Here is a 23,934-nt window from a genome sequence, read left to right as displayed (position 1 = left end):
GTGCGACCGCTCGGGACACACCCACCGAGTTGGAGCCTAAGGGAAAGTTGGGCAACTTGACTTCGCCGGAGAGCGCCACCATACGACGCTTTGCGGGCCGCAGCCCGCGCCCCGGCGTGCGCTGTGGAGCCCCGCGTGGCCCCGTGCGGGCGCATAGGGGTCCACGGCCCGGGAGAAGGGGCGGTGCTCCGCCGGGGGGGGGGGGGGGCGAGACGGGCGGGCGCGCCGGCCAATGGGCGTCGCCGCCTCCCCGCGGCCCCGCCCCCGGAATCCCGGGCCGGAGCGCGCGAGCCTGGCAGGTCAGACGCGAGTGGCGGACGCGCGGTGCGGGCGCTCCGGCCGTGCCCGGCGGGGCCCACGCGGCAACCGCGCGCCCAGCGCGGCCCGGGTAGGCGACGCAGGGGCTGGGTCGGCCCGGCCATGCCGCTGGAGGCGGAGGACGCGCTGTACGTGGCGCTGGAGCTGGCCATCGCCGCGCTGTCGGTGGCGGGCAACGTGCTGGTGTGCGCGGCGGTGGGCACGTCGAGCGCGCTGCAGACGCCCACCAACTACTTCCTGGTGTCCCTGGCGGCGGCCGACGTGGCCGTGGGGCTGTTCGCCATCCCCTTTGCCATCACCATCAGCCTGGGCTTCTGCACCGACTTCCACAGCTGCCTCTTCCTCGCCTGCTTCGTGCTGGTGCTCACGCAGAGTTCCATCTTCAGCCTCTTGGCCGTGGCCGTCGACAGGTACCTGGCCATCCACGTCCCGCTCAGGTGAGGCGCGCTGCGCCCCCGGCCCCGGGGCCGCGTCGAAGCCCCGCAAAGGAGCGCCCGCGCCGGGCCCAGGGTTGCTGGCCGGCGCGCGCACGCGGGGCGCTCCGAGCTCCGGTTCCCAGCCTGGAGGACGCCGGCCGTTCCCAGAGACACGTGCGCCCGGGCTGCCCAGACCCTCTCGGTGCCCGGGGGCCGGATCCGGGAGGCCTCTGCTCCCCCGGTTGCGCACGTGTTTTTAAGGGGATCTGCGTAGGGACAGCTCTAGGAGTTCTGGGGAGTGCGGTCCCTGGTCGCCTGCCCGCGGTGGAAACTTCGGGGAAAGCGCCACCCCCAGCGGGCGGGTGGAGGTCCGGGCGCGGGAGGTTTGGTCATGCCATCGCCTCCTCTGTGGCGAAAACTGTTTCCTTCCACCCGTCACCCGCGGCCGACCCAGAGCGAGGTCCCCAAACTGTTTCCTCCCACCCGCCGCCCGCGGCCGAGGCCCGGGTCCAGAGCAGCGGCCGGACGCGCCCCCCGAGTGCTGGGGGTCCAGGAGGCTGGGGAGGCCCCAGGGCAGCTTTGGACACTGGGACTTCGCATTGTCAGAATGGACACTACTCAAGACCCAAGTTCAGAATGTACCTGCCGCAAAACTAGGGCCAGGCCGGCCGAGGGGTAGGGGGTGGGAGGAGGACCCAGTTAACGCTAGGGAACGTTAGGAACATCTGGGCCTGCCTGCTGAATGGTGACCCAAATCACCTCCATATACTTTTATTTAAGAGTCAAAGTGCTGCCCCCTTGGCCAGTACGCACAGCCTCCGAGCCCCATGCTCGTTGTGTAACCTTGTTTACCCTCCACTGCCCTGTCCCAGCAGGCTGGGGACGAGCCAACAGGTTTTCAGAAAACCGGAGAATTTATGGGTGGTCTCTTCTGCCCAGTGAGAAAAATGTAGGTTTCAGGGGATGGAGCCAGCCAGCCGTGGGGGTGCGGCCCCAGTGGTAGCTGATGATGGGATTCAGAGTTGAGCACTTGAAAGCAAGAGTATCAGGGAACCTCAGGGCCGATTGATATTATTTACTGCCTTCCCTGCCTGGGCCCTTTTGGCGTTTCTGAGTTGGGTGAGCTTTGGATGGATCTCTTTGGGTTTGGAGCTGGGAAGGGAAACTGAGTCACGGGAGCAGGAAGGAAGGGAAGGAATTTATTGAGTGCCAACCGTGTGCCAAGTCTGAGAGGCAGTTTATATTATCCGTTTATCCTTTCGTTCTTGCTGTAATTCAGAGGGTAGGTACTGGTAGCTGTATCTTGTAGATAAGGGGGGGGGGGTGGCTCAGGGAGATTAGGGTCTTGCTCAGGATGATGCATCTGGAATGAGTGTCGGCGCCAGGACTTGAACTCAGAGTTGGCACGGTATTCCGCTGTGCCATTATCAGGCTGTCTTACAGGGCTGTGTGTGGGATCGGTGTTTGGGATGCGGGTAGAAAGCATACTGCCGTTTCTGGAAGCAGAATCTGTTTGCAGTCAATTGGTGGTTGTAAGGGAAATGTGTTTGAGGGAATTGGCCGGGAGAAGGCGCCTAGAAGCCTTTTGAGCAGGCAGACATGCTGAACCTGGGAGCTGTGGGTTGTGTCCTTGCTCCCAGTGGGAACAGGAACCTCCTGCCGGGCTGTGGGCCTGATCTGTGTGTCCAGGCCTTTCCACCTGCTGCTGCCCTTGGCATCGGACCAGGAGGTCTCGTGCATTCCATTAGGTGACCAAGCCCCGAGATTTCCAAGGCTTGGGGCAGCATGGTATAGCCTCTTAGGGGTCCTCTTCCTGCCTCTTGGTCTTCATGCTGGTGACTTGATGGCCTTTGGGACTGTTTGCATCCGGCAGGCAGTCAGTCCCAAGCTCCCAGCCCGAGTTGCCCATTAAACAGACGCCCCTTGGCTTTGCTCCAGGCAAAGGCCCAGAGAGACCCCCCCCCCCACCAGGAGTTACTGGAAGAATCCCTTGTGCCCCGCGGAGCAGGAAGTTCCATAAAAGTTGAAATCTGTTGGTTCTTGTCCTGGTTTGTGTTGGGCGGGGTCTTGAAGAAAAAAATGGGTGTGGGTGTGTTAAGGGGAAAGCAGTGTGAATCACAGGCCCTTAACTTCTTTGCATTTGCCAAGGGCAGTGGGGGGGAGATGCAGGAGTAGGGTGGGAGGAATGGTCAGTTGGGAGGCGCCGCAGAGCTCATCCCCTTCCTGGCCTCTTGGTCTGCCCACGAGAGTTCAGAGGTGTGGGAGAAGGGCGTGCCGGCAGCCTCTTCTCCCCGCCCCGGGAAGGTTCTGGCATCTGACCTGTCCCTGGCACCAACCCCCACCCTCGCCGGTTGGAGAGGGTACAGGTTCTCAGGGCTCCTGAGCCCTCCTGGGGGAAGGTCCCTCAGCTGCTAGCACTTCCTGCTTCTGGGGAGTATGGCCCCCTATGAGCAGGCTAAGGTGCAGGATTACAGGGCCCTGCTGGGTCAGAATCTCTGGGGTGGGGTATGGGGAGGAGATTCCAGTGTCAGTATCTTTAACTGGGGAATTGGCAGGCCCTTGGACTTGGCCTTGGTTCCCCCCAGGTCACAGGTATGGCGGGCTCCAACAGCATCCGTGCCCCAAGGCTCTGGGTTCGAGGCCCGAGTGGTCAGCCAGCCGTGAGCACAGCCCAAGGCCGCAGAGACCGCAGGCCCCACCTGCCACCCAGCTGCCAAGGCTGGTGTTTTAGTGACATCGGGGAGATCACAGTGCAGAGGGAAAGGGGAGCCCCAAGGTCATGCTGGGCACAAACATGACAATTTTGGCTGGACTTGAAAAGGAGGAGTGTCTGCTCACTCCAGGCACTGTCCCGGGCCTTCAGAGTGAGGGGCGCCCACACACAGAAGAAAGGCCGCTTCCTCTAGGTCAAGTCCACGCGGGTCTGAGGTTGGCCCCAGCGGAGGGTCCTCTTGCACTGGTGCGGTCGTGGGGCACACAGCGGAGCCCGGAGTGCTTCCCCTGCTGCAGGCCCAGGGTCGGGGGGGGGGGGGGTGGGGGGGTGGGGGGGTGTCTGCCTTCAGCTGCTCTCCCCACCCCCCACACTTCACCCTCAGGCCAATTCATGGCCAGAGCATTTCCTCCCTAATCTAATCCTGTTCCCATTGGGGCCCCAACCCCCCCGCTGAGCTGTGGGGGTGCGGGGTGACTATGTGATTCATCTCTTGGCCACCGAAGGGAAGGGGGCGTGTCTGCTCTGACCGTGTCAGCCTCCCTGTTCCCTTTGCCACCTGGAGGCCTTTCCTCGGTGCCACGGTCTGAGGTAGTTCCTGAAGACGCCTTAGCAGGAGCGCGCCTCGGGTGACAGTGCGGCCTCCGCTGAGCCTCCCTTAGCGGACTCAACCGTACGGTAGGAGTTGGCAGGGGATTCTGAGTGTTTTTACAAAATGTTTTTTCTTTGTCTTTTTTTAAATTGAGCAACAAATCCCATAGGAGAAGATTCACCTTTAGTGTTGTTTCAAAATAAAGCTAAGAAAGAATTTCAGCTCTGGGTCATACCCCTCCCACCTTCCCAGGGACACTCCTCCGTGAGTCCTCCCTTCTTCCGCATCCGTGTTCTCTTTCTCTTCCAGACCATTCCCATTGTCGTGGGTCGAATGGTGTCCCCCCTGAGTGCATGTTCTAACCCCCCAGAACCTGTGGACGTTTCCCTTCTGTGGGAAAGGAATGAATGGTACTTTCTCTGTATCTTGAGACAAGGACTTTGTCCTGGATTATCTATCTGGTGGCCCCTAAATGCCATCACATCTTTAGGAAACAGACCTGCGGAGAGGGAGGACGAGGCCACGTGAACGTGGAGGCGGGGCCCGGAGGGATGCAGGGGGCAGCCAGCAGAAGCGGGGAGAAGCCCGGGCCAGCTGGGGCCCTAGAGCCTCTGGCGGGGAGCGCGGCCCTGCCGCCTGGCTTACAGGCTTTGGCCTCGAGCACTTTGAGGGGATAAATAGTTTCGAGCCACCAGGCTTGGGGCCCTTGGTCGCAGTAGCCCCAGGAAGCCACCAGTAACTGGTGGGTGCCCTGAAATCCACTCCCGCCCCCACCCCCAGTGGAGTCCTTTGTGGCCCTCCGCCCTGAGCCTCTCCAGCGAGTCTTCCGCTCAGTTTGCCTCCTGTGGGTCGAATCTGACGGTCCCTTCTTGGACCTCACCACACATGTCCTCCCAGCGGCCCCCGGGTCCGCTCCTGGGATCCCCGCCTCATCTGCCCTGGCTCCCCCGTAGCCATTCTCCAGAATGCTGCCAGAGACGAGGATTTGAGTCTTAAATCAGATCGCCTCGTTCCCCTGCTTAACGCCGGGCCGTGGCGCCTAAATGCCAGTGTGGCACCACGACCTGGCCTCTGCCCACCCACCTTGTCCCCTCCCCGCCTCGCCCACCACAGCCCCACGGGGGCCCAGGCTCTTCTCCCCGGGCCAGTCTGAAGAGGCTTCTCCCGGCCCCTGCCTTCATTTATCACTGACTTGGCCCTAAAGTAGGTCTTTACCTGGTCGCGGGTTATGGTCTCTTTCTGCCCTGGGCATGAGCTCTTTGACTCCCAGGAGGGGCTTGTTCTTAAATTCCAGGCCCCAGTACTGGGCATGTTGCCCGGCACGGGGCAGGCAGCCGTATTTTGGGTGCATATGTGAGTGACTGGGTGAAGAGTGTGTGTTGGGGGAGGGTCCCAGACGGCAGGTACCGGTAATGGGCAGAGCTGTCTGGTGAAAGAATGTCAGAAAAAAGATGGTCTGATAAGTTTTAATGGAGAAAAGAGGGGGAACCATCTTCTGAAGGGCTCTCACGGGCCTGAGGGAGAGTGGGGAGAAGAGGCGCTCAGAAAGCCGGCAGGTGCTATGGGCGAGGGCCAGTCCCAGGACAGCAGCATGAGTAGTCCTGGGGCCAGCCTGTTACCTACAGAAGGGAACATGGCGCTCAGGACTGGAGGAAAGGTCACCCGGGACTGGGGCGGAGGGACTTGGGTGCTCCTCTCTCGTTACGAGCCCTCCACTGTGCGTGGGCACTCCTGAGCCCTGAGCTGGGACTTAAACCAGCAGCAGGTGCAACATTTGCCCGAGTCTGAGCCCATGTACCCAGTTTGGCTATTGTCGACATTGCTGCTATAAACATCCCAGCTCCTGGGATCCCCACCTCATCTGCCCCGGCTCCCCCGTAGCCATTCTTCGGGGTCACTACATTTGTATCTTTGCAGTAAATACCCAGTAGTGCAGTTGCTGGGTCATAGGGTAGCTCTATTTTCAACTTTTTGAGGTCCCTCCATACTGTTTTCCAGAGTGGCTGCACCAGCTTGCATTCCCACCAACAGTGTAGGAGGGTTCCCCTTTCTCCGCATCCCCACCAACATCTGTCGTTTCCTGACTTGTTAATTTTAGCCGTTCTGACTGGTGTGAGGTGGTATCTCATTGAGGTTTTTGATTTGTATTTCCCTGATGCTGAGCGATGTTGAGCATTTTTTCATGTGTCTGTTGGGCATTAAATGTCTTCTTTGCAGAAATGTCTGTTAATGTCTTCTGCCCATTTTTTTTTTTAAAGATTTTATTTAATTATTTGACAGAGAGAGACACAGCGAGAGAGGGAACAGAAGCAGGGAGAGTGGGAGAGGGAGAAGCAGGCTTCCCGCCAAGCAGGGAGCCCGATGTGGGGCTCGATCCCAGGACCCTGGGATCATGACCTGCGACGAAGGCAGACGCTTAACAACTGAACCACCCAGGTGCCCCTGTCTTCTGCCCATTTCTTGATTGGATTATTTGTTCTTTGGGTGTTGAGTTTGATAAGTTCTTTATAGATTTTGGATACTAGCCCTTTATCTGATATGTCATTTGCAAATATCTTCTCCCATTCTGTCAGTTGTCTTTTGGTTTTGTTGACTGTTTCCTTTGCTGTGCAAAAGCTTTTTATCTTGATAAAGTCCCAGTAGTTCATTTTTGCCCTTGCTTCCCTTGCCTTTGGCGATGTTTCTAGGAAGAAGTTGCTGCGGCTGAGGTCAAAGAGGTTGCTGCCTGTGTTCTCCTCTAGGATTTCGATGGATTCCTGTCTCCGATTTAGGTCTTTCATCCATTTGGAGTCTATTTTTGTGTGTGGTGTAAGGAAATGGTCCAGTTTCCTTCTTCTGCATGTGGCTGTCCAATTTTCCCAACACCATTTGTTGAAGAGACTGTCTTTTTTCCATTGGACATTCTTTCCTGCTTTGTCGAAGATTAGTTGACCATATAGTTGAGGGTCCATTTCTGGGCTCTCTATTCTGTTCCACTGATCTATGTGTCTGTGTTTGTGCCAGTACCATACTGTCTTGATGATGACAGCTTTGTAGTAGAGCTGGAAGTCCGGAATTGTGATGCCACCAGCTTTGCTTTTCTTTTTCAACATTCCTCTGGCTATTCGGGGCCTTTTCTGGTTCCATACAAATTTTAGGATTATTTGTTCCAGCTCTGTGAAAAAAGTTGATGGTATTTTGATAGGGATTGCACTGAATGTGTAGATTGCTCTAGGTACCACAGACATTTTAACAATATTTGTTCTTCCAATCCATGAGCGTGGAACGTTTTTCCATTTTTTTTTTTTTTTTAAGATTTTATTTATTTGACAGAGAGACACGAGAGAGGGAACACAAGCAGGGGTTGTGGGAGAGGGAGAATCAGGCTCCCCGCTGAGCAAGGAGCCTGATGCGGGGCTCGACCCCAGGATGCTGGGATCATGACCTGAGCTGAAGGCAGACGCCCAATGACTGAGCCACCCAGGTGCCCCCGTTTTTCCATTTCTTTGTGTCTTCCTCAACAAACTCAACCAAAGAGGCAAAGGATCTGTACTGAGAAAACTATAGAACACTCTTGATCATATTCTTATCTCCCCTTTCTCTGTTCTTTCCTTCTGGGAGTTGTAATCGATGGGTGGAGACTTCCCCTCCTTGACTGATCTTCGTCTCTCTTTTTTTTAAGATTTATTTATTTATGTATTTATTTGACAGAGAGAGAGAGCACAAGCAGGGAGACCGGCAGAGGGAGAAGGAGAAGCAGACTCCATGCTGAGCAGGGAGCCTGATGCGGGGCTCAATCCCAGGACCCTGAGATCATGACCTGAGCTGAACGCAGACGCTTAACTACTGAGCCGCCCAGGCGCCCCTCTTTTTTTTTTTTTTTTTTAAGATTTATTTATTTATTTATTTGACAGAGAGAGAGAGCACAAGCAGGGGGAGCGGCAGAGGGAGAGGGAGAAGCAGACTCCATGCTGAGCAGGGAGCCCGATGTGGGGCTCGACCCCAGAACCCTGGGATCATGACCCTCATGAGTCGAAGGCAGACGCTTAACCGACTGGGCCACCTGGGCACCCCTGATCTTTGTCTCTTAAAAGTTCTCTTATATATGAGTTTCCAACACTTTAGCTTTTTATTCTCCTCTGGAAGAATTCCTTGACTTTCCCTCCCTAGTTTCTCTATTGTTTTTTTGAATGTTAGCATTCATATTTTTACTTTTGATTTGAGGTTAACAATTTTTGAGTCGGTTTTGAAAAAAACCTTTTTTGGATTCGCATGGTTCAGACTCCTTCACGTGGCACAAAGTGTATGTAATCAGAACTTCCTCCCATCCCCTCTTCCATCACGAGGTCTCATGCTGCAGCTTGGGGAGAGGGTGGAGGGTGAAGGGGGTCCATGCTCCATGGGAGATGGGGGGACAATGAACAGAAGAGTGAGACAGCCCACAAAGCTGGTGCACAGGCAGTCTTTCCCTTGATTTCCATTTCTCCTCTAAATCCCATTCTGGCACCTGCTGGCTACTGGACTGGAGCTTCTCTTCCTGGCCCTCCCTGTTTCTGATGTAGGGCCCTTCCCCATCCTGATGATCCTGCGTGCCCTCTGGTTTCTGGAAACTCCTTAAAATCTCTGGTTTGCTGCTATCACCCTCCACTTCTACTTTTAGGATGGTTATGAGTTATTTTCCTTCTCTGTTTCTCTACTGTCATTTAAATGGGATTTTTCTGAGAAGTGATAACTAAGTGGGACCTGGAAGGCCAGTGTAGGAATTTCATCAGGAGTTTGATGTGGTCAGGTTTGCATTATAGAACGGGCACTCTGGCGGACAGCAAGGGGGATGGATGGGAGGCGACAAGATTGGGTAAGGTTGCCCAGCTGTCCTGTAGGTGTGAAGGAAGAAAGCGTGACCAGGGCAGGGGCCGTGGAGATGGAGGCGGAGCCTAGAGATAGTCGAGGTGCATAAGCTCGGGACTTCTGCACCGGGGATGGTTGATGTCTGAAGGCAGCCAAGAGCTGTGGCAGTGTTTGAGGCAGAGAGGGGTCACAGGTGAAGGCTCATCGCCAAGAGACCAGGACAGGAAAGAATCCTAAGGACCAAGTATGGGCCCTGCGACCATAGTCCGCGAACAAGGACCAGAGACGTGGCGGGTCGGGCCAGGCACGGTGGACTCAGGGTGTGAACTATGTGGTCAGCCTGCGTGATTGCGCATGGATCTCTACTGACCCCACACACTGAGAATCTTGGGGCTAGAAGACGGGATCTTTGGGAACAGGTTCCAGAGGACTTGCTGACTTGGTTGGATGTTGGGCATGACGGGGAAGGGAGGAGTCCAGAGTGACCCCGTCCTCCCACACGTGGGGCCTTCGGGGAAGCGCACAGGTTATGGTCAAGTGCTACAGTAAGTGGTTGAGCTTGCAGCTTGGGGAGTTTGGGCCGGGTGGTCCTTCCACGCTGGCTCTGGAGCCACCTCCTCCAGTTTTGTGGGGCTCCAGCATTGTTCATTTCCCCAGCCTCTTGCATGGCAGCCTCTTCCCTCTGCAGGCTCTTTCCCTCACTAAACGTACTCAGGTTCCTCGCCCCTCTCTGAGCCTCACCTTCTTGGTTTACTGACTGTTCTGCTGCAATCCTACCACCCACGGACGTCCCAGAGCGGCTTTCTGTAGATGACCTCTCGATTTCCAATGCTGATTTCAATACCACTGTCAAATCTGCTTTTTTTTTTTAATTAAAAAAGTTTTGGAGGGGTGGGCACCCGGGTGGCTCAGTCGGTTAAGCATCTGCCTTCGGCTCAGGTCATGATCCCAGAGTCCTGGGCTCCCAGCTCAGTGAAGAGTCTGCTTCTCCCTCTGCCCCTCCCCCTGCTCATGCGTGCTCTCTCTCTCTCAGATAAATAAATAAAATATTAAAAAAAAACTAAAGGAAAAGATTTCCTATAAAAAATATTTTTAAGTCAATAAATTTTTATTTAAGGAATTTTATATATGATTCTTTCCACTGTCAATCACCTAAGTTCCTCCAAAGTCAGAATCGTAATCTTTAAAATAGTCCTTTTGAAAAGAATTTTTGGGGCACCTGGGTGGCTCAGTGGGTTAAGTGTCTGACTCTTGATTTTGGCTCAGGTCAGGCTCTGCCCCAAGCGTGGAACCTTCTTGAGGTTCTCTCTCTCTCTCTCCCTCTGCCCCTCCCCCTGCTTGCACATGCATGCTCGCTCTCTAAATAAATAAATAAAATTTTTGTTTAATCCATGGTTGTCACTGTCCACAATTCTTTCACTTGGGCATCTTTGATCTCTACTTGAATATGGACATATTTCAGAAATTCCCCACCTGTAATCTTTGGGATCCACTTTCTTTACTTTAGGGCCACGTTTAGGGTCAGAGTAGATGGATCTGCCTGCTTCTCAACTTCAGACACCCCCTAGACTGTCGCACCCTAGAATTGCAGATTGTAGGGATTGGCCAATGCCTGAGGTTTAAAAAATGTGACTGTTAGGTCTTTCATAGTTTTAGACGATCATGTCCTGTAGTTCTTTCCCACGGATCTAACACATAATTCTGTGAATAAAGGAAACCACACGTGTTCTGTATGAGGCGTTCCCAATGATGTAGGTCTACAGAAAAAACCCCATCAGGATAAACCTTAGCTGCTTTATTTATTTATTTGTTTATTTATTTATTTAACATAGAGAACTTTAAAGCTTTATTGAAAGACGTTACAGAACATGTCCTCTCCGTTGCATTTTTTTTTTTTTTCCGATTTGGGTTTCTTATATCCTTCCCCAGTCACTTCTCTTTGGTCCCATCTAGTCTCACATCTGGTCTCTCCGCATCCGAGCTTGCCCTCCTAGCCCATTCGTTACAAGACCGCGGTCTTTTCTAAAACAAAAACCTGATTGCCCCTCCTTCCTTTACCTAATACTCCCAGTGCCTTAGGATAAGGTCCCAGCTCTCTCCCTGGACAAATACTCTCTACCTGATGTTATGTCCGTTTGGATCCATCACGCGAGAAGGCGTGCCATCTCTGTGTGTCCCATTGTTGGGGTCTTACTCTGATCACTTGGTTACAGTGTGTCTGCCAGCGCTCAGGCACTGGAAGGGTATGTTTTCCCCGCCGATGACTCTTGCCTGAGTCAGTTATTACCATGTAAAATGGCAATTTTCTTTCTTTTCATTCCTTCCATCTTGATCAGTTGGCGTTCTTCATAAAAAAGAGTTTTACCTTCTCCCTGCTCCTCCTTAAAAATTATTTTTTTAAATATCAGAATGGACTTATGGGGTTTTATTTTCATTCAATGTGTTCTAATCTGTGTGTGTTTCTCATTTTGATGCCCAAAATGAGCCAGTGGGAGCCCACTCAAGTTCACTTCGAGAAGTGTTCCCATCAATTTTTTGAGCACTTCCTTACTTTCTGTCACAGGAAGGTTTTGCAAGCTCACATTGTGTTTTCCGGCTTTGGAATCAGCCATTTCTCCAAGGAGCCCTGTTTCCTTTCAGTGGAGAATGGTATTTAGAAACCAAGATTTGGGTCAGTGTGTTCATTACCCCCGGAGCATCCTTTCTGCTAGGCCCTCACAGTGAAAGAACTAGGAGATTTTCCCTTTTTTAAATAATGAGTTGGAAGAACTCTTGCTTACAGGAGAATGCCATCTCATTAATGAGTAGGAATGCTTGAGTTAAGCGAATCATCATTTGGCAACTATCATAGTAATAACTCGTTCAGGCAAGAATCATCAATAGGTGCTATAACTCATTGGTGAAAGGCTGATGAGGAGCAAGATATGTAGTCTCAAAGTACCTTTTCCAAGATATCTGCTAAATCCAAAGGGAAAAATCGTTACAGTGGAGAAACCTGGCAGAAACCATGGTAACCAGGTGATCCAAGCTAACATCACCAGTAATGGGACATATCGATATTACGTGCCTCCTGATGGCAGCAGTGTGGGAGAGTACTTTATGGGGGAGAAGACGAGGTATCTTTTTATTCTCTGGTTTGGTTTCAGGCAGGGGCCCTTTCTCTTAGCGGCTCTTACTTCATTTGAAAATCAGAGTCTGGAGCCCAGCAAACCGCGGGCTGTCCCCGAGTCCCCCCCCGATACATGAAAACCAAAATGTGAGACTCACCAAAAAAACAGCCTCCAAGGTGAACTCTGGGAGACCCGGTCCCGGTCCCCATCTTCAATCTCAGTGGGTTGAATCACCGTCAGACCATGGTGGACTGTCTCCTAGCCATAGGAGGCTGGTGGGGAGTGCTGACGGCTTTCTTTTCAGCCACCTGCATTCTTCCTCCGTCGTTCTTGGGTGACTGCAAAGGACAAGTGGCATCCTGTCCAGCTACCTATACATGCAGCAGTGGGCCCAGCTCAGGCCCCTGCCAGGTCGGCCGCTGGGATTCAGCCAAATCCGAACCTGTTAGAGTAGATGAGGACCCCCGCCGCCAGGAGCCAGAGTAGCTGAGGGTCCTGGCCTCCTTGGAAGCACTTGGCCTGAAGGTAGGCTCTGGTGACCACAGCTGTCACCGGGCACATAGGCAGGTGCTGTCCTTATGTCGGGCTGCCCCCCACACTAGAGCTAGGACCGTCACAGACGGTGGGGACAAGGCAGAGAGCCCTCTGTGCATTTACCACAAATGGTCACCGAGAGACCTTCCCACTCCCAGACCTGAAATACATGTACGTAGAACCAAATGGTGTCTGCTCTTTTTGCGAACGAATGATTTTATGTGTTTCTCAAAAGTTTGATAGAATTCATTAGTGAAGTCATCCTGGTCTTAAGTGTCCTTCTCGGGAAGCTTTGTGGCTGTGTATTCTCTTTCTTTAACAGAGACGTGCCATTCAAATGCTCTGTTTTTCTGTCCATGGCAACTTTTTTTTTTTAAGATTTTATTTATTTGACAGAGAGAGACACAGCAAGAGAGGGAACACAAGCAGGGGGAGTGGGAGAGGGAGAAGCAGGCTTCCCGCCGAGCAGGGAGCCCGATGCGGGGCTCGATCCCAGGACCCTGGGACCATGACCTGAGCCGAAGGCAGACGCTTAACGACTGAGCCACCCAGGCGTCCCCATGACACCCATTCACAAACCCTTTTCGTTTGGTTCCGTGAGAAATCTGAAGCAGCTACTCAGCACAAAGACGTCCCTTTTCTGCAGATAGGTTCTTGTGAACTATATAGGCTGCAGCTCAAGCCAGACACGTTTCCATGCCCCCTGCCTTGTTTCGCTTAGAGCTACCAAGTGGCCGTTACACGTGTCTGTGTGATTAAGACCAGAGTCCTGTTCTCTTGTAAATTCAGGCTCCCGTTCAGCACTTGTGTGCCCAGCCCACGGCTGGTGCTTCGGATGCAGCAGTGAACGAGATGGAGTCTTGCCATTAAGGAGCACATGCTTCGGTGGAAGGAGACACAAAATATGGTTATGTGGGAGGTTTGGGGAAGGGGCGCCGTGGGGATCAGGGGTCCCTGGGGAGCACGGTGCAGCACTTCAGGACACACTGGTCTGCTTCACTGTGAACTTCTGTAATGTGAGCTCGTGCACGTGTCATGGGTGGAGAGGGGGAGAATGCTGGTCCCCTGCAGACTGCTTTGGTTCATCCATGGTTTGGCCCCGGTGGAAGGGCTTGGGATCGCGGGAGTAGCTATCAGCAGGAAAGGAAAAAGCCCTCTGTTCAACGGCTGTGGCGCAGGAGCCCAAAGGGGAACAGGGAGGAAGAAAAAAACCCATCTGGGCCGGCTTCTTCCGAAAGCCGTCTCCCAGCCTGGCCCACCGTGCCCTGCTTAATTACAGCCCCCTGGCTCCGGACAGCTCTTTCATCCGCCTCATCCTGGCACTTCCCAGCCTTGCTCTAATTCAGGTTTTGCCAGAATTTCCACTAGATTTTTTGAGTGCATTTTTAATATTCACTGTGGCAGCCTCCAGCCCCGCCGAGCTGCTTGCTCGGGTGCTCCGAGTCGTTAGTGTTCTAGTTATGACATTTTATAGGTTTTGAGGGGGTCTGTCCTAACCCGATTTCGATATACATCCTGTTATCATTTGTGGGCACTTTTAGGGAACATGAAGTTTTCCTAAAATGTATATTCACATGCTTTAAAGCAGAAATGTTTGTATTAGGAATACAATGCGACAGGACTCCACGCACATCTCCCTAGAGCTATGCGTCCACAAAGTGCTTTGAACACCTTCTCTCTCTGTTAAAAGCCCCGGCAGCCATGGGGGTGGGTTCTGCAGCCGCTTTTGTCCCCATTTCTCCGCCGCCAGAGTACAGCCCTCCCTCCCCCCCTCCCCTCCACCAGGGCAGCCACCCAAGGGCACATGTTGATCTCAGAGCACCCGGGAGCTGGGAATCCTGATTTCTAAGGCCAAGAAGGCGGCCTGGTCTGAGCGGAGGGCGGCAGAGCCTGGGAGGCAGCAGACCCTGCCCCAGAAATAGGCCAGCCCTTGTTGTGCAGAACTTGGCGATTCCGCTTTGCCTTATGTAACCTCAGGGTCCACACTGTTCCCTTTGTTGAGTCCCTCCTTGTGACCGTTTTTCTGTCAATCTCCTTAGCTAATGAGCCCCTTCGAGGGAGGACGGGTGGGTCACAGCCCAGCCCCGTGTCCAGCAGAGAGCAGCAGAGCCAGGACTTTCCCAGAACACCCCTTTTGTGTGGGAGAGAATTGCTCGTGCTTGTTTGGGATAATAAAGCTGCTTATGCTTCCTTTAGTCATCTCTACATTTTATTGACACCTCCTACGTTGGGGACCTATGTCCGGCTTCCTCAGCCTCACTGTCATGCTCGGTGCCCCCCCACAGCCGGGCAGAGACTGGCATAGAGGCAGATGGAGGGGAAAAACTTGACCCCTGCCTTTCGGGAATGTTTTGGGGACACACGCGCGTGCGCGCGCAGGAGGATGTTGTGGGAGCCGCTGGTGTAGAGGGAGGAAAGCACGGAATCCGCAGGCCGGAGGTGGGGCCAGGGAAGGAGACAGGCATTCTGGAAAGGGACGGGGCCACAACGGCTGCAAGGACGAGATGAGAGGACAGGGCAGGAGGTTACTAGAGCCTTCGTGAGACGCCAGGGAGCCCAGGGGTCATCCCTGGTAGCATCCTGCTTGGTGCGGGGACACCTGCCTGCTTTCTCCAGCATCCCCGACTATCTCCCATCGGGGCCTGGGCCCGGGCATGGGTCTCGTGGACACCGTGTGCCATTACGGAGCTGGAGTGCCCGCGTAAACGTGTTTTTGTCTTTGGAGCCCATGCTTCTCCTGTGGGTCTGGCTGTTCCTCCAGCAGAGTAAAGGAAGTCTCTGCGCTGCCTTTTAAGGACTGCTTACCAAGAAAGTAGTGGGGGCCTCTTGCTTCAAGCCCTCCATTCCCACGTGGCCGGCTCCGGAGGGGAGGTCCCTGGAGCCAGCGAGCAGCTCCGGCAAGGGCAGATGTGTGCGGGGAGGAAAGCGGAGCGGCTGCCCCCGAGGTGGGCCTGTGGCTCAGTGACCGGCGGAGGCGGGAGCCGGGACTGGGGAGAGGAGCCATCTGGTCCCGAGCAGGGAAAGGACTACTTGTGGCCAAACTGGAGTCACGTTAGATGGAGTTTGTGTTCTGACTGCAGTTCGGGGCAGCAGGCCAATAACGTAAGCCCTCTGAGCCTCAGTTTCCACGTCTGTAAACCGGAGTGAGCCCAGCTGTGACCTGAGAGGCACGGTCTGAGCGCGACGGGAAGGCCGCCTGGAGGAGGTGCGTCGGCGGCGCGGGCTCAGTGTCACGGCTGCGGGGAGTGGGTCTGCAGGCACGGTGCCCCAGGACTTCGCTCATGTGGTTCAGAGGCCGCCAGGGTGGGAAACGATCTACCAGTTAGGAGGAAATGAGGGAGGAAACCTTGTTTTAGATGAAGAAAGGAATGATGAACTTTTCTTTTTTTTCTCCTTTAAAGTTTCAAGTACTCTTGGCACATTAAAGATGAAAATGGAGATGCGGCTTTAGTCTCCTCTTTAGCCGAGTATTTTAGCGCTTCCTCTTGGTTCTCTCCACTCTCCTTTCCAGAGTCGTGTCCCGTTCCCTCCTGCAAAAGACACGCACCTTTGATGTTCCCGTTGTCCGGACACGCAGCCCCCGCCCCCTGCCGCCCTTGTGCGCGCCCGCCGCACCTGCCACCAGCCCGAGCGTCCGCACCCTGGTCTGAGCTCCTGTCTTTCTCACTCCTCCTCGGCCTCGCACTTCCACGGGTCAGCCTGCTCCTCGTCCTCAACGGGGGCTGCCGCACGGTCAGAACCACAGAGGCAGGCATCCCACCACGTAGTTCTAGCAAGCTCCCTCTTGCCCTCGCTGAGACACCTCGGCCTCCCCGCTCCCTCGGGGGATGGCTCTTCTTCCGTGGCTGAGGTGACCACGGCTCTCAAAGGTCTTCTAGCCACCAGGCCCTCCCCCTCCTGCCCTGGCCTTGTCCTCCTCCTTCCTTCTGCCACAGCGGCGTGTCCCTCCACACGAACCCTGGACCCACGTCCTCCAACCTCCTCAGACTCTCAGCTGCTTTAATAGTCTGGCCTTTTTTGTACGTCTTCTCTCTCTCCATGGATCGTTTTCATCAGGATACTAACATTCAGCATTCTCTTGCTCTTAATCCCCTTGATACTGTTTCCGTATAATGAATTAAAAAACATTAGTGCATGGGAGGGGAAAAGTCCTAGGAATCATCCGCAATTTTTCATCTTCCTACATCCAACCCGTTTTCAAGACCTGTTGGTTCTCCCTCCAAAGGGCAGATCTGTCGGCACCATCTTTGCTGTCACCCTGGTCCATGTCAACAGTTTCTCTTGAATGCACCACCAAAAGAGTTTCCTAATTGATCTGCTTTTCTTCTTCCCTAAAATTCAGTCTCCATACCGTGGGCTTTACTAAACATAAATCAGCACCATTCCCTTGCTTAAAATAAGCCCTCAACAGTTTCCCACTGCACTTGGAATATCAAAATTTAGATTCCTTCCCATGGCCTATGAGCTGGCCCCTGCCTCGTCTTAGGTCACTCAGTTCCTTTTGCTTCTTTAGGAAAGTAAAATCCTTTCCTGTCTGAAAGCCTTACCATGCTGTTCTGACTAGAATGCTCTCCTCTCCACTCTTCTAATTTTTTTTTTTTTAAGATTTTATTTATTTGACAGAGACACAGCGAGAAAGGGAACACAAGCGGGGGGAGTGGGAGAGGGAGAAGCAGGCTTCCCGCGGAGCAGGGAGCCCGATGCGGGGCTCGATCCCAGGACCCTGGGATCATGACCTGAGCCGAAGGCAGACGCTTAACGACTGAGCCACCCAGGCGCCCTCACTCTTGTAATTTTTTACTCCTTCTGAACCTAGCTTTGCTTAAGAGGCCTTTTCCAGCATCCTCTGTCCAAAGTCTTCCTGTTTTTCTCTTACCTGCATCGTATTCATTTTGGTGTGGCCAAACTCATTCTGATTTGTAATGATACGTTTGTGTGTTTGTTTTTTTTTTTTTTAAGGTTTTATTTATTTTTCAACAGAGGGAGAGAGACAGCGAGAGAGGGAACACAAGCAGGGGGAGTGGGAGAGGGAGAAGCAGGCTTCCTGCTGAGCAGGGAGCCCAATGCAGGACTCGATCCCAGGACCCTGGGATCATGACCTGAGCCGAAGGCAGACGCTTAACGACTGAGCCACTCAGGCGCCCAACTTGTTTACTTTCTCTCTGGTTAGCTTTACAACCCAGGAGGGCTGTGATTATGTTTCCAGTGATTAACAGAGGGCCTGGTCCGAAGGAGGAGCTCTGAATGAAATAATGAACCAACGGGGAAAAAAGCTGTATTGGGGGGGGGGTTCACAAAGTGGTGAGCAGCTGCTCCCCTCATGGACTCATCTGCTTTATCTAAGTCAGTTGAGCATAAAAGTAGTTTTTCACACATGCAGGATCCAGCAGTTTTGAGTTCAGATGTAGGTGGATTCCGGTTGTTGTTCTGAACTCTGGTGGGAAGCCACCCCCTGTGATCCCTCCATGTACAGTGTCTAATGTTGCTTTAAAAAAAAAAAAACCGTCAAGTAAAATAAGCCCCAGCATAATGTGGTACAAGGAACACAGGTTGAGAGTCCTGACCTAGCTTTGGTCTCTGGTTCTTTTATTGCTTTTGTTACTCAAAGACTTTGTATCTCTGTTCCCTCATTTGTAAAATAAGAGAGTTTTGATTAGAAGAGAGAAAAGTCCCTTCCAGTTTGTATGCTTTCGGCTGCTGGTTAACAGTGGCTTAAGCAATCAAGACATTTAATGATTTCTTGAACTCGAATGTGGAGCCATGATGGTTCTAGGGTTGGTGCAGTGGTTCAGAGAGGTCGTGAAAGACCCGGGCTCTTTCCTTCCTTCTGCTTTGCCGTGGCTTTGTCTCCAGGCTAGCCCCTCATGGTCACAAGATGGTTGCTGCAGCTTTAGGCATCACGGCCTCCCATAGGAGCATCAAAAGCAAAAAGGGATGGGCGAGGGGGAAGAGCCCTCCTCATGGGTCTCTCTCCTTTTATCAAGAAGTAAAATCTTTCGGGGCGCCTGGGTGGCTCAGTCGTTAAGCGTCTGCCTTTGGCTCAGGTCATGATCCCAGGGTCCTGGGATCGAGCCCCGCATCGGGCTCCCTGCTCAGCTGGGGGGCCTGCTTCTCCCTCTCCCACTCCCCCCTGCTTGTGTTCCCTCTCTCGCTGTCAAATAAATAAATAAAATCTTAAAAAAAGAAAAAGTAAAATCTTTCCTGGAAGTACCCGAGCAGACTTCCTTTTGTCTCATTGGCCGAAACCACCTCATGTATCCACTCCAGACCGCTCCGTACCAGAGAATTTGCTTACCCCAAATACAGTTCATCCCGGCCCTGGACTGGCCTGTATTCAACTGTACTCAATTAAATACGGTTGAATCCTGTGAACAACAAAAGAGAAAGGGCAGGCTTCTGAGGAAGTGGCCTCATAGATCTAAATTCCTGTGATTCTAAGTGCCTGGCTTGTAGGGAGGCTGCCTGGTTACTCTGCAGGGAGCGACTGCATTCTCTGGTGGGGTAATGGACAGGAATAACATTTTTTTTTTTTAAGGAATGGCTGTAGATTCCTGAATGAGGAGGGAAGCAGAAAGGATTTAGAAATAGATGGATTTTTTTTTTTTTTTTAAGATTTTATTCATTTGAGAGAGAGAGAGAGAATGACAGAGAGAGAGTGCATGGCGGGGGAGGGTCAGAGGGAGAAGCAGACTCCCTGCTGAGCAGAGAGCCTGATGCGGGACTCGATCCCAGGACTCCAGGATCATGACCTGAGCCAAAGGCAGTTGCTTAACCAAATGAGCCACCCAGGCGCCCCTAGAAATAGATGGATTTATTGGCCAAGGAAAATTCAGTGAGCAACGGAGCCCAGCAGGTCATTTGTAGTAAAGGCCCCACGATCGCGCTGCCCATTGCAGAGAGTTGCCCTCAGAGGGAGGAGAAAAGATTAGGGATCACTGTCACTTACAAGGCAAGATCTCTGTTAACTTCCTCAGCAAACTGTACCAGTTCCCCGGCCTGTCCAGACCTGTAGCATTAGGTATTCCTAATAAGTAGAATCTTCTTTTAAAGCCGTCTGATAACAAATCAGGTAACAAATAAGGAATGCATTCATAATGGCCATTATCATTAAGAACCTACTACATATGTGCCGGGCCCTGGGACACCAACACAGAAGGGACAAAGTGCCAGTTCTTAAGAGGTTGACATTCTAGTTGAGGGGAAAACACACGTATTAGATAAATAAGCTTTATGCCAGGTGTGTGTCTGGGGCCAGAGAGGGGGAGTGGCCACCTCAGCCTGAGAGGTGATCAGGAACGGAGGTGACCCTTGAAACAGGAACAGGTGTTTTATCCCATGTCGAAAGCAGCATGCGGTGGCCGGGGGCGGAGGGGTTGCCCGGCACGGGGTAGGTGGGGCGGGCTGAGTACAGGCTTTCTACTGCAGGCCGGGGAAACTGGACACTTTCCAGAGACAGGTCTTAAGGTAATGTGTATCCAGTTATTTCCCAATTTTCTTCCCAGAGATTAAGGAAAGATTTTTTTCTCATTTCCTCAATACCTGACATTGAATACATATTATGGACCAACTGTGAATAGCAAGCCTGATAGCTTTGCTACGTAAACCATATATGGGCTAGTTTATGGCAAAATGTCTAAATTGTGCGTTATGATTTCTAGCAGTTTTAAACAAGATTTCAAGTTTTAGAACTACTAGAGTTATTTAATATTTGCTGCAGTATTTCCCTGTTTTTATCAGCTTTGCTGCTAGCAGAGAGAGGGATGTTGCCAGAAGTCTTGTTCTCCAGCAGTTTCCAGAGGTGACTGTTCTTACGGTCTGAGACAGACCTCTCGTGTATTTGTGGGAGGCCAGAAGGATTCTTGCCCAGAGCCGCCAGGTAGTGCTGCTGGGGTCCTGGGGGCTCCAAGCCTCACTTCCTCAGGCTTTTGTTCAAGTCTCACCGAATCAATGAAACCTCCTTTGACCTCTTGAAAACTCCAGTCCCTGCCAGTCCTGATCTTCCTTACTCCGCTTTTTCTTTTTTCATACACCTCTCCTGTTAACACACCATATAATTTACTAACATGTTTGTTGTTTAGGATCATCGGTCTCCCCCTACTACAATGTAAGTTCTTTCAAAGCAGGGATCTTGGGTGTTCTGTTCACTGGTGAGGCGCACCACCTAGAACCGTGCCTTACAGAAGACCTAGACTCACAGATCGGGATGTGGATAATTAGAAAGCACCCTCTAAGACTTCTCCCCTTGTTCTCACTGACCATGATTTGTCACTCAACAGAGCTGAGCTAGTAAGTCAAGAATGAAACTCTTATTGAGCTTGTTGGAGCAAAGGTGTTCCTACCTATTTGCATGTCTTCACGTTGAGGGTAAAAGGCCATGGTACCCCCTGAGGGTGAACCCTAAAGCTTGTTGGCGTAAAGGCCACGGAACCAAAGCAGAGGTGGGGTCTCGGACTCCGGTTACAGAGGTCTGCACGCTGACGATAACAGATGATGTTCTTTTGGACAGGTATAAGAGTTTGGTCACTGGGACTCGAGCGAGAGGAGTCATTGCTGCCCTCTGGGTCCTCGCCTTTGGCATCGGGCTGACCCCGTTCCTGGGGTGGAACAGTAAGGACAGGGCCACCAACTGCACGGAACCCTGGGATGGAGCCACCAACAGAAGCTGCTGCCTCGTGAAGTGTCTGTTTGAGAACGTGGTCCCCATGAGCTACATGGTGTATTTCAACTTCTTTGGGTGTGTCCTGCCCCCGCTGCTCATCATGCTGGTGATCTACATCAAGATCTTCATGGTGGCCTGTAGGCAGCTTCAGCACATGGAGCTGATGGACCACTCCAGGACCATCATCCAGCGGGAGATCCACGCCGCCAAGTCCCTGGCCATGATCGTTGGCATTTTTGCTCTCTGCTGGCTGCCACTACATGCCATCAACTGTGTCAGTCTCTTTCAGCCAGCCCGGGCAAAGAATAAGCCCAAGTGGGCAATGAACACGGCCATTCTCCTGTCACATGCCAACTCGGTGGTCAATCCCGTTGTCTATGCCTATCGGAACCAAGACTTCCGCTATACTTTTCACAAAATCATCTCCAGGTATGTCCTCTGCCAGACAGATGTCCTCAAGAGCGGGAACGGGCAGGCAGGTGCACAGCCTGCCCTTGATGTGGGCCTTTGACTGAGGGCCCGGCCTCTTCAAGAAGGCACACGTTCACAATCAGCACAGGGACGGGACGGGACGGGACTGGCTGATTGCCGTTGTTACAGCTACGCCGTGTCAGCGCGTGGGCTGCCTCTCGAGTGACCACATACCCAGCTAATATGCACATGTTATTAGTCGGCTCCAAAGGTTCACAAATGTCTTTCTGGTTCTTTCTGGCTGCTCTGTGTGGATGATGCCGATGGCCTGAATGGATTGTAAAAGACTGTTTTGTTTTTTTAAGAGTCTGCCTCTTTTCATGGTAGAAAATGAAACTATTTTACTGTGAAACACTGTGAACTATTATAATACAAATGTTTTGTTTTGTTTTGTTTTAACTTAGAGGCAGTGAAAGACTAAAAGTTGAACATACTAAAAATAGATACTTGTTCCTAGGAAGGTGACCAGGAAAATTAAGTGTAATTCTTCAGTCAACAAACTGTTATATTTATTTGGGGAAATGCTACTCTTGTAAGTTTGTAAGTAGAATATCATTCCTTGGTAACATTCTTTTCCATGTACTAGTGGAAGAAACCGGAGAGATGGAATCCCTCTCTCCCAGACGGCATCTGCCCCTTCGACAGTCAGGTAGTCAAGTGTAGTCCTCTACCACGCTGAAGTCTGGCCACGCTGCTGGGGCCCAAGTGTGAAAATCTGAATAAGTAAGAATCATACAACCATGTACATCTATTGGGTGAAATAAAAATAAAACTTCACAAGCTTAGGGTGCTGCATCCACATTCTGTTCTTTATTCTGAAGATTGCTTAAAAAGAGAAGTTTATACCCAGCTCAAGTTTCCCAAGGAGTCGAGTCCTGACAGGTTTTATCTGTGGCAACAAAAGGCTCTGCCCAGCAGGGACCACGGTGCCCCCGGTGCCCTGACCGTGTTCACGCGCTGGGCCGCAGGATTCCAGGGGCCCGGGGCTGGGCGGTGCCCGGGCTGTAGAATCCGTTTCATGTGTTTGTTCGCTGCTGCGTTGCCTTCTGCCGTAGCCCCGTGAGGACGCTGCAGATTCGTGAGCCCCCGCGGCGCCAGAGCACTGCCGGCCCTCCAGGCTCCTACTCTGGCTGGGAACAGCTTTGCTTACTAAGAAGTTCTCCTGGGCTGCACGCGGGCTCATTTTCCTTCCTTTGGCTTGTTAGAAAGCCCCGCAGTGCACGCAGGGCGTGACCACCGCTCTTTCCTTGTTTTCGACACCACCTTTCTAACGCTGCAGCCTGTGTGAGCTTTCCTGGCACCAGCTCCACAGACTGAGGCGAGAACCCCGAGGTCTTTCTATGCTGGCTGCTCTTCAGCCACATCTCTGCGCTCGCTGATCTTCTGTTGCTGCAGGGAACCTCCTGGATCCCAGGAAAGGAAGTCACACTTACTCATCTAAACTTCATCTGACCAGTTTCGTCTACTATTCCAACCTCTTAAAAATTACTAGTACTTCAGTAACTTAAGAATCTAACTGGGCACCTGGGTGGCTCAGTGGGTTAAGCGTCTGCCTTCAGCTCAGGTCGTGATCCCGGGGTCCTGGGGTCAAGTCCCACGTCGGGCTCCCTGCTCAGCAGGGAGTCTGCTTCTCTTTCTGCCCCTCCACCCTGCTTGTGCTCTCTGTTTCAAATAAATAAATAAAATCTTAAAAAAAAAAATCTAACTGCGGACAGGACACGGTACTAGGCTTTGGGTCAAATGCTTGATTCATCCAGGAAACTGACCCACGGGGCTCAGACGCTGGCTCAGATTTTTCAGGAGAAATTGTAGACCTTCAAAGTATACGCACATCCTGGCTTGCAACTCATAGTCTCTTGTCCTGGAGGGAAAAGGGATAGTTGATGAGAAGTCTCCAGAAGATCTATTTCACCTCTCCTCCAGGTGAACCTTGGTAGGTTAAATGTTTTTCTGGGTGGGACTTCTCTATCTTGAAAGATAACGATGCTCAGTCTATACCTTTTGCGCTTCTTGTTTCTTCTTCACGAATAATATGTCAGTCAGTTGCTTGTCAGAGACCTTCAGCTGCCGACAGGTTCTCATTACCTGACTAAGATAAACCGCCAAGAGATGCTTGCACTGGAACACAAAACACAAACCCGTTAGAGATGGGCAGGGCCGAAGCTGACCAAGACCTCTTGCTACATTTACTAGGAAAGGAGTGGGGCGCACACGTTATGGACTCACTGCCTAAAAACCGCAGTTGAAGATGACACGATGTATTCTTTCTAGAAATCCGAGGGGATGAAGAAAGTTTT

The 23,934-nt window shown here is 52.4% G+C and overlaps 1 protein-coding gene and 1 non-coding gene across 2 annotated transcripts; one reads left to right on the top strand and one right to left on the bottom strand.

Moving 5' to 3' along the window:
• Positions 1–308: 308 nt before the first annotated feature.
• On the top strand, positions 309–22,422 carry ADORA2B (adenosine A2b receptor). Its single transcript, XM_036084550.2, has 2 exons — positions 309–755; positions 21,014–22,422. Exons 1-2 carry the CDS (start codon positions 421–423, stop codon positions 21,675–21,677), a joined length of 999 nt encoding a protein of 332 aa, XP_035940443.1. The 5' UTR covers positions 309–420; the 3' UTR covers positions 21,678–22,422.
• On the bottom strand, positions 10,524–10,654 carry LOC118530870 (small nucleolar RNA SNORA18). The gene has a single exon (XR_004914862.1). It is a non-coding gene; the product is annotated as a small nucleolar RNA SNORA18 (small nucleolar RNA).
• Positions 22,423–23,934: the final 1,512 nt, after the last annotated feature.

Source organism: Halichoerus grypus, chromosome 2 (genome assembly GCF_964656455.1).
Source record: "Halichoerus grypus chromosome 2, mHalGry1.hap1.1, whole genome shotgun sequence".
NCBI lineage: Eukaryota > Metazoa > Chordata > Mammalia > Carnivora > Phocidae > Halichoerus > Halichoerus grypus.
Note: the sequence above shows the minus strand (reverse complement) of the source record. Positions and strands in the feature narration are given on the sequence as shown.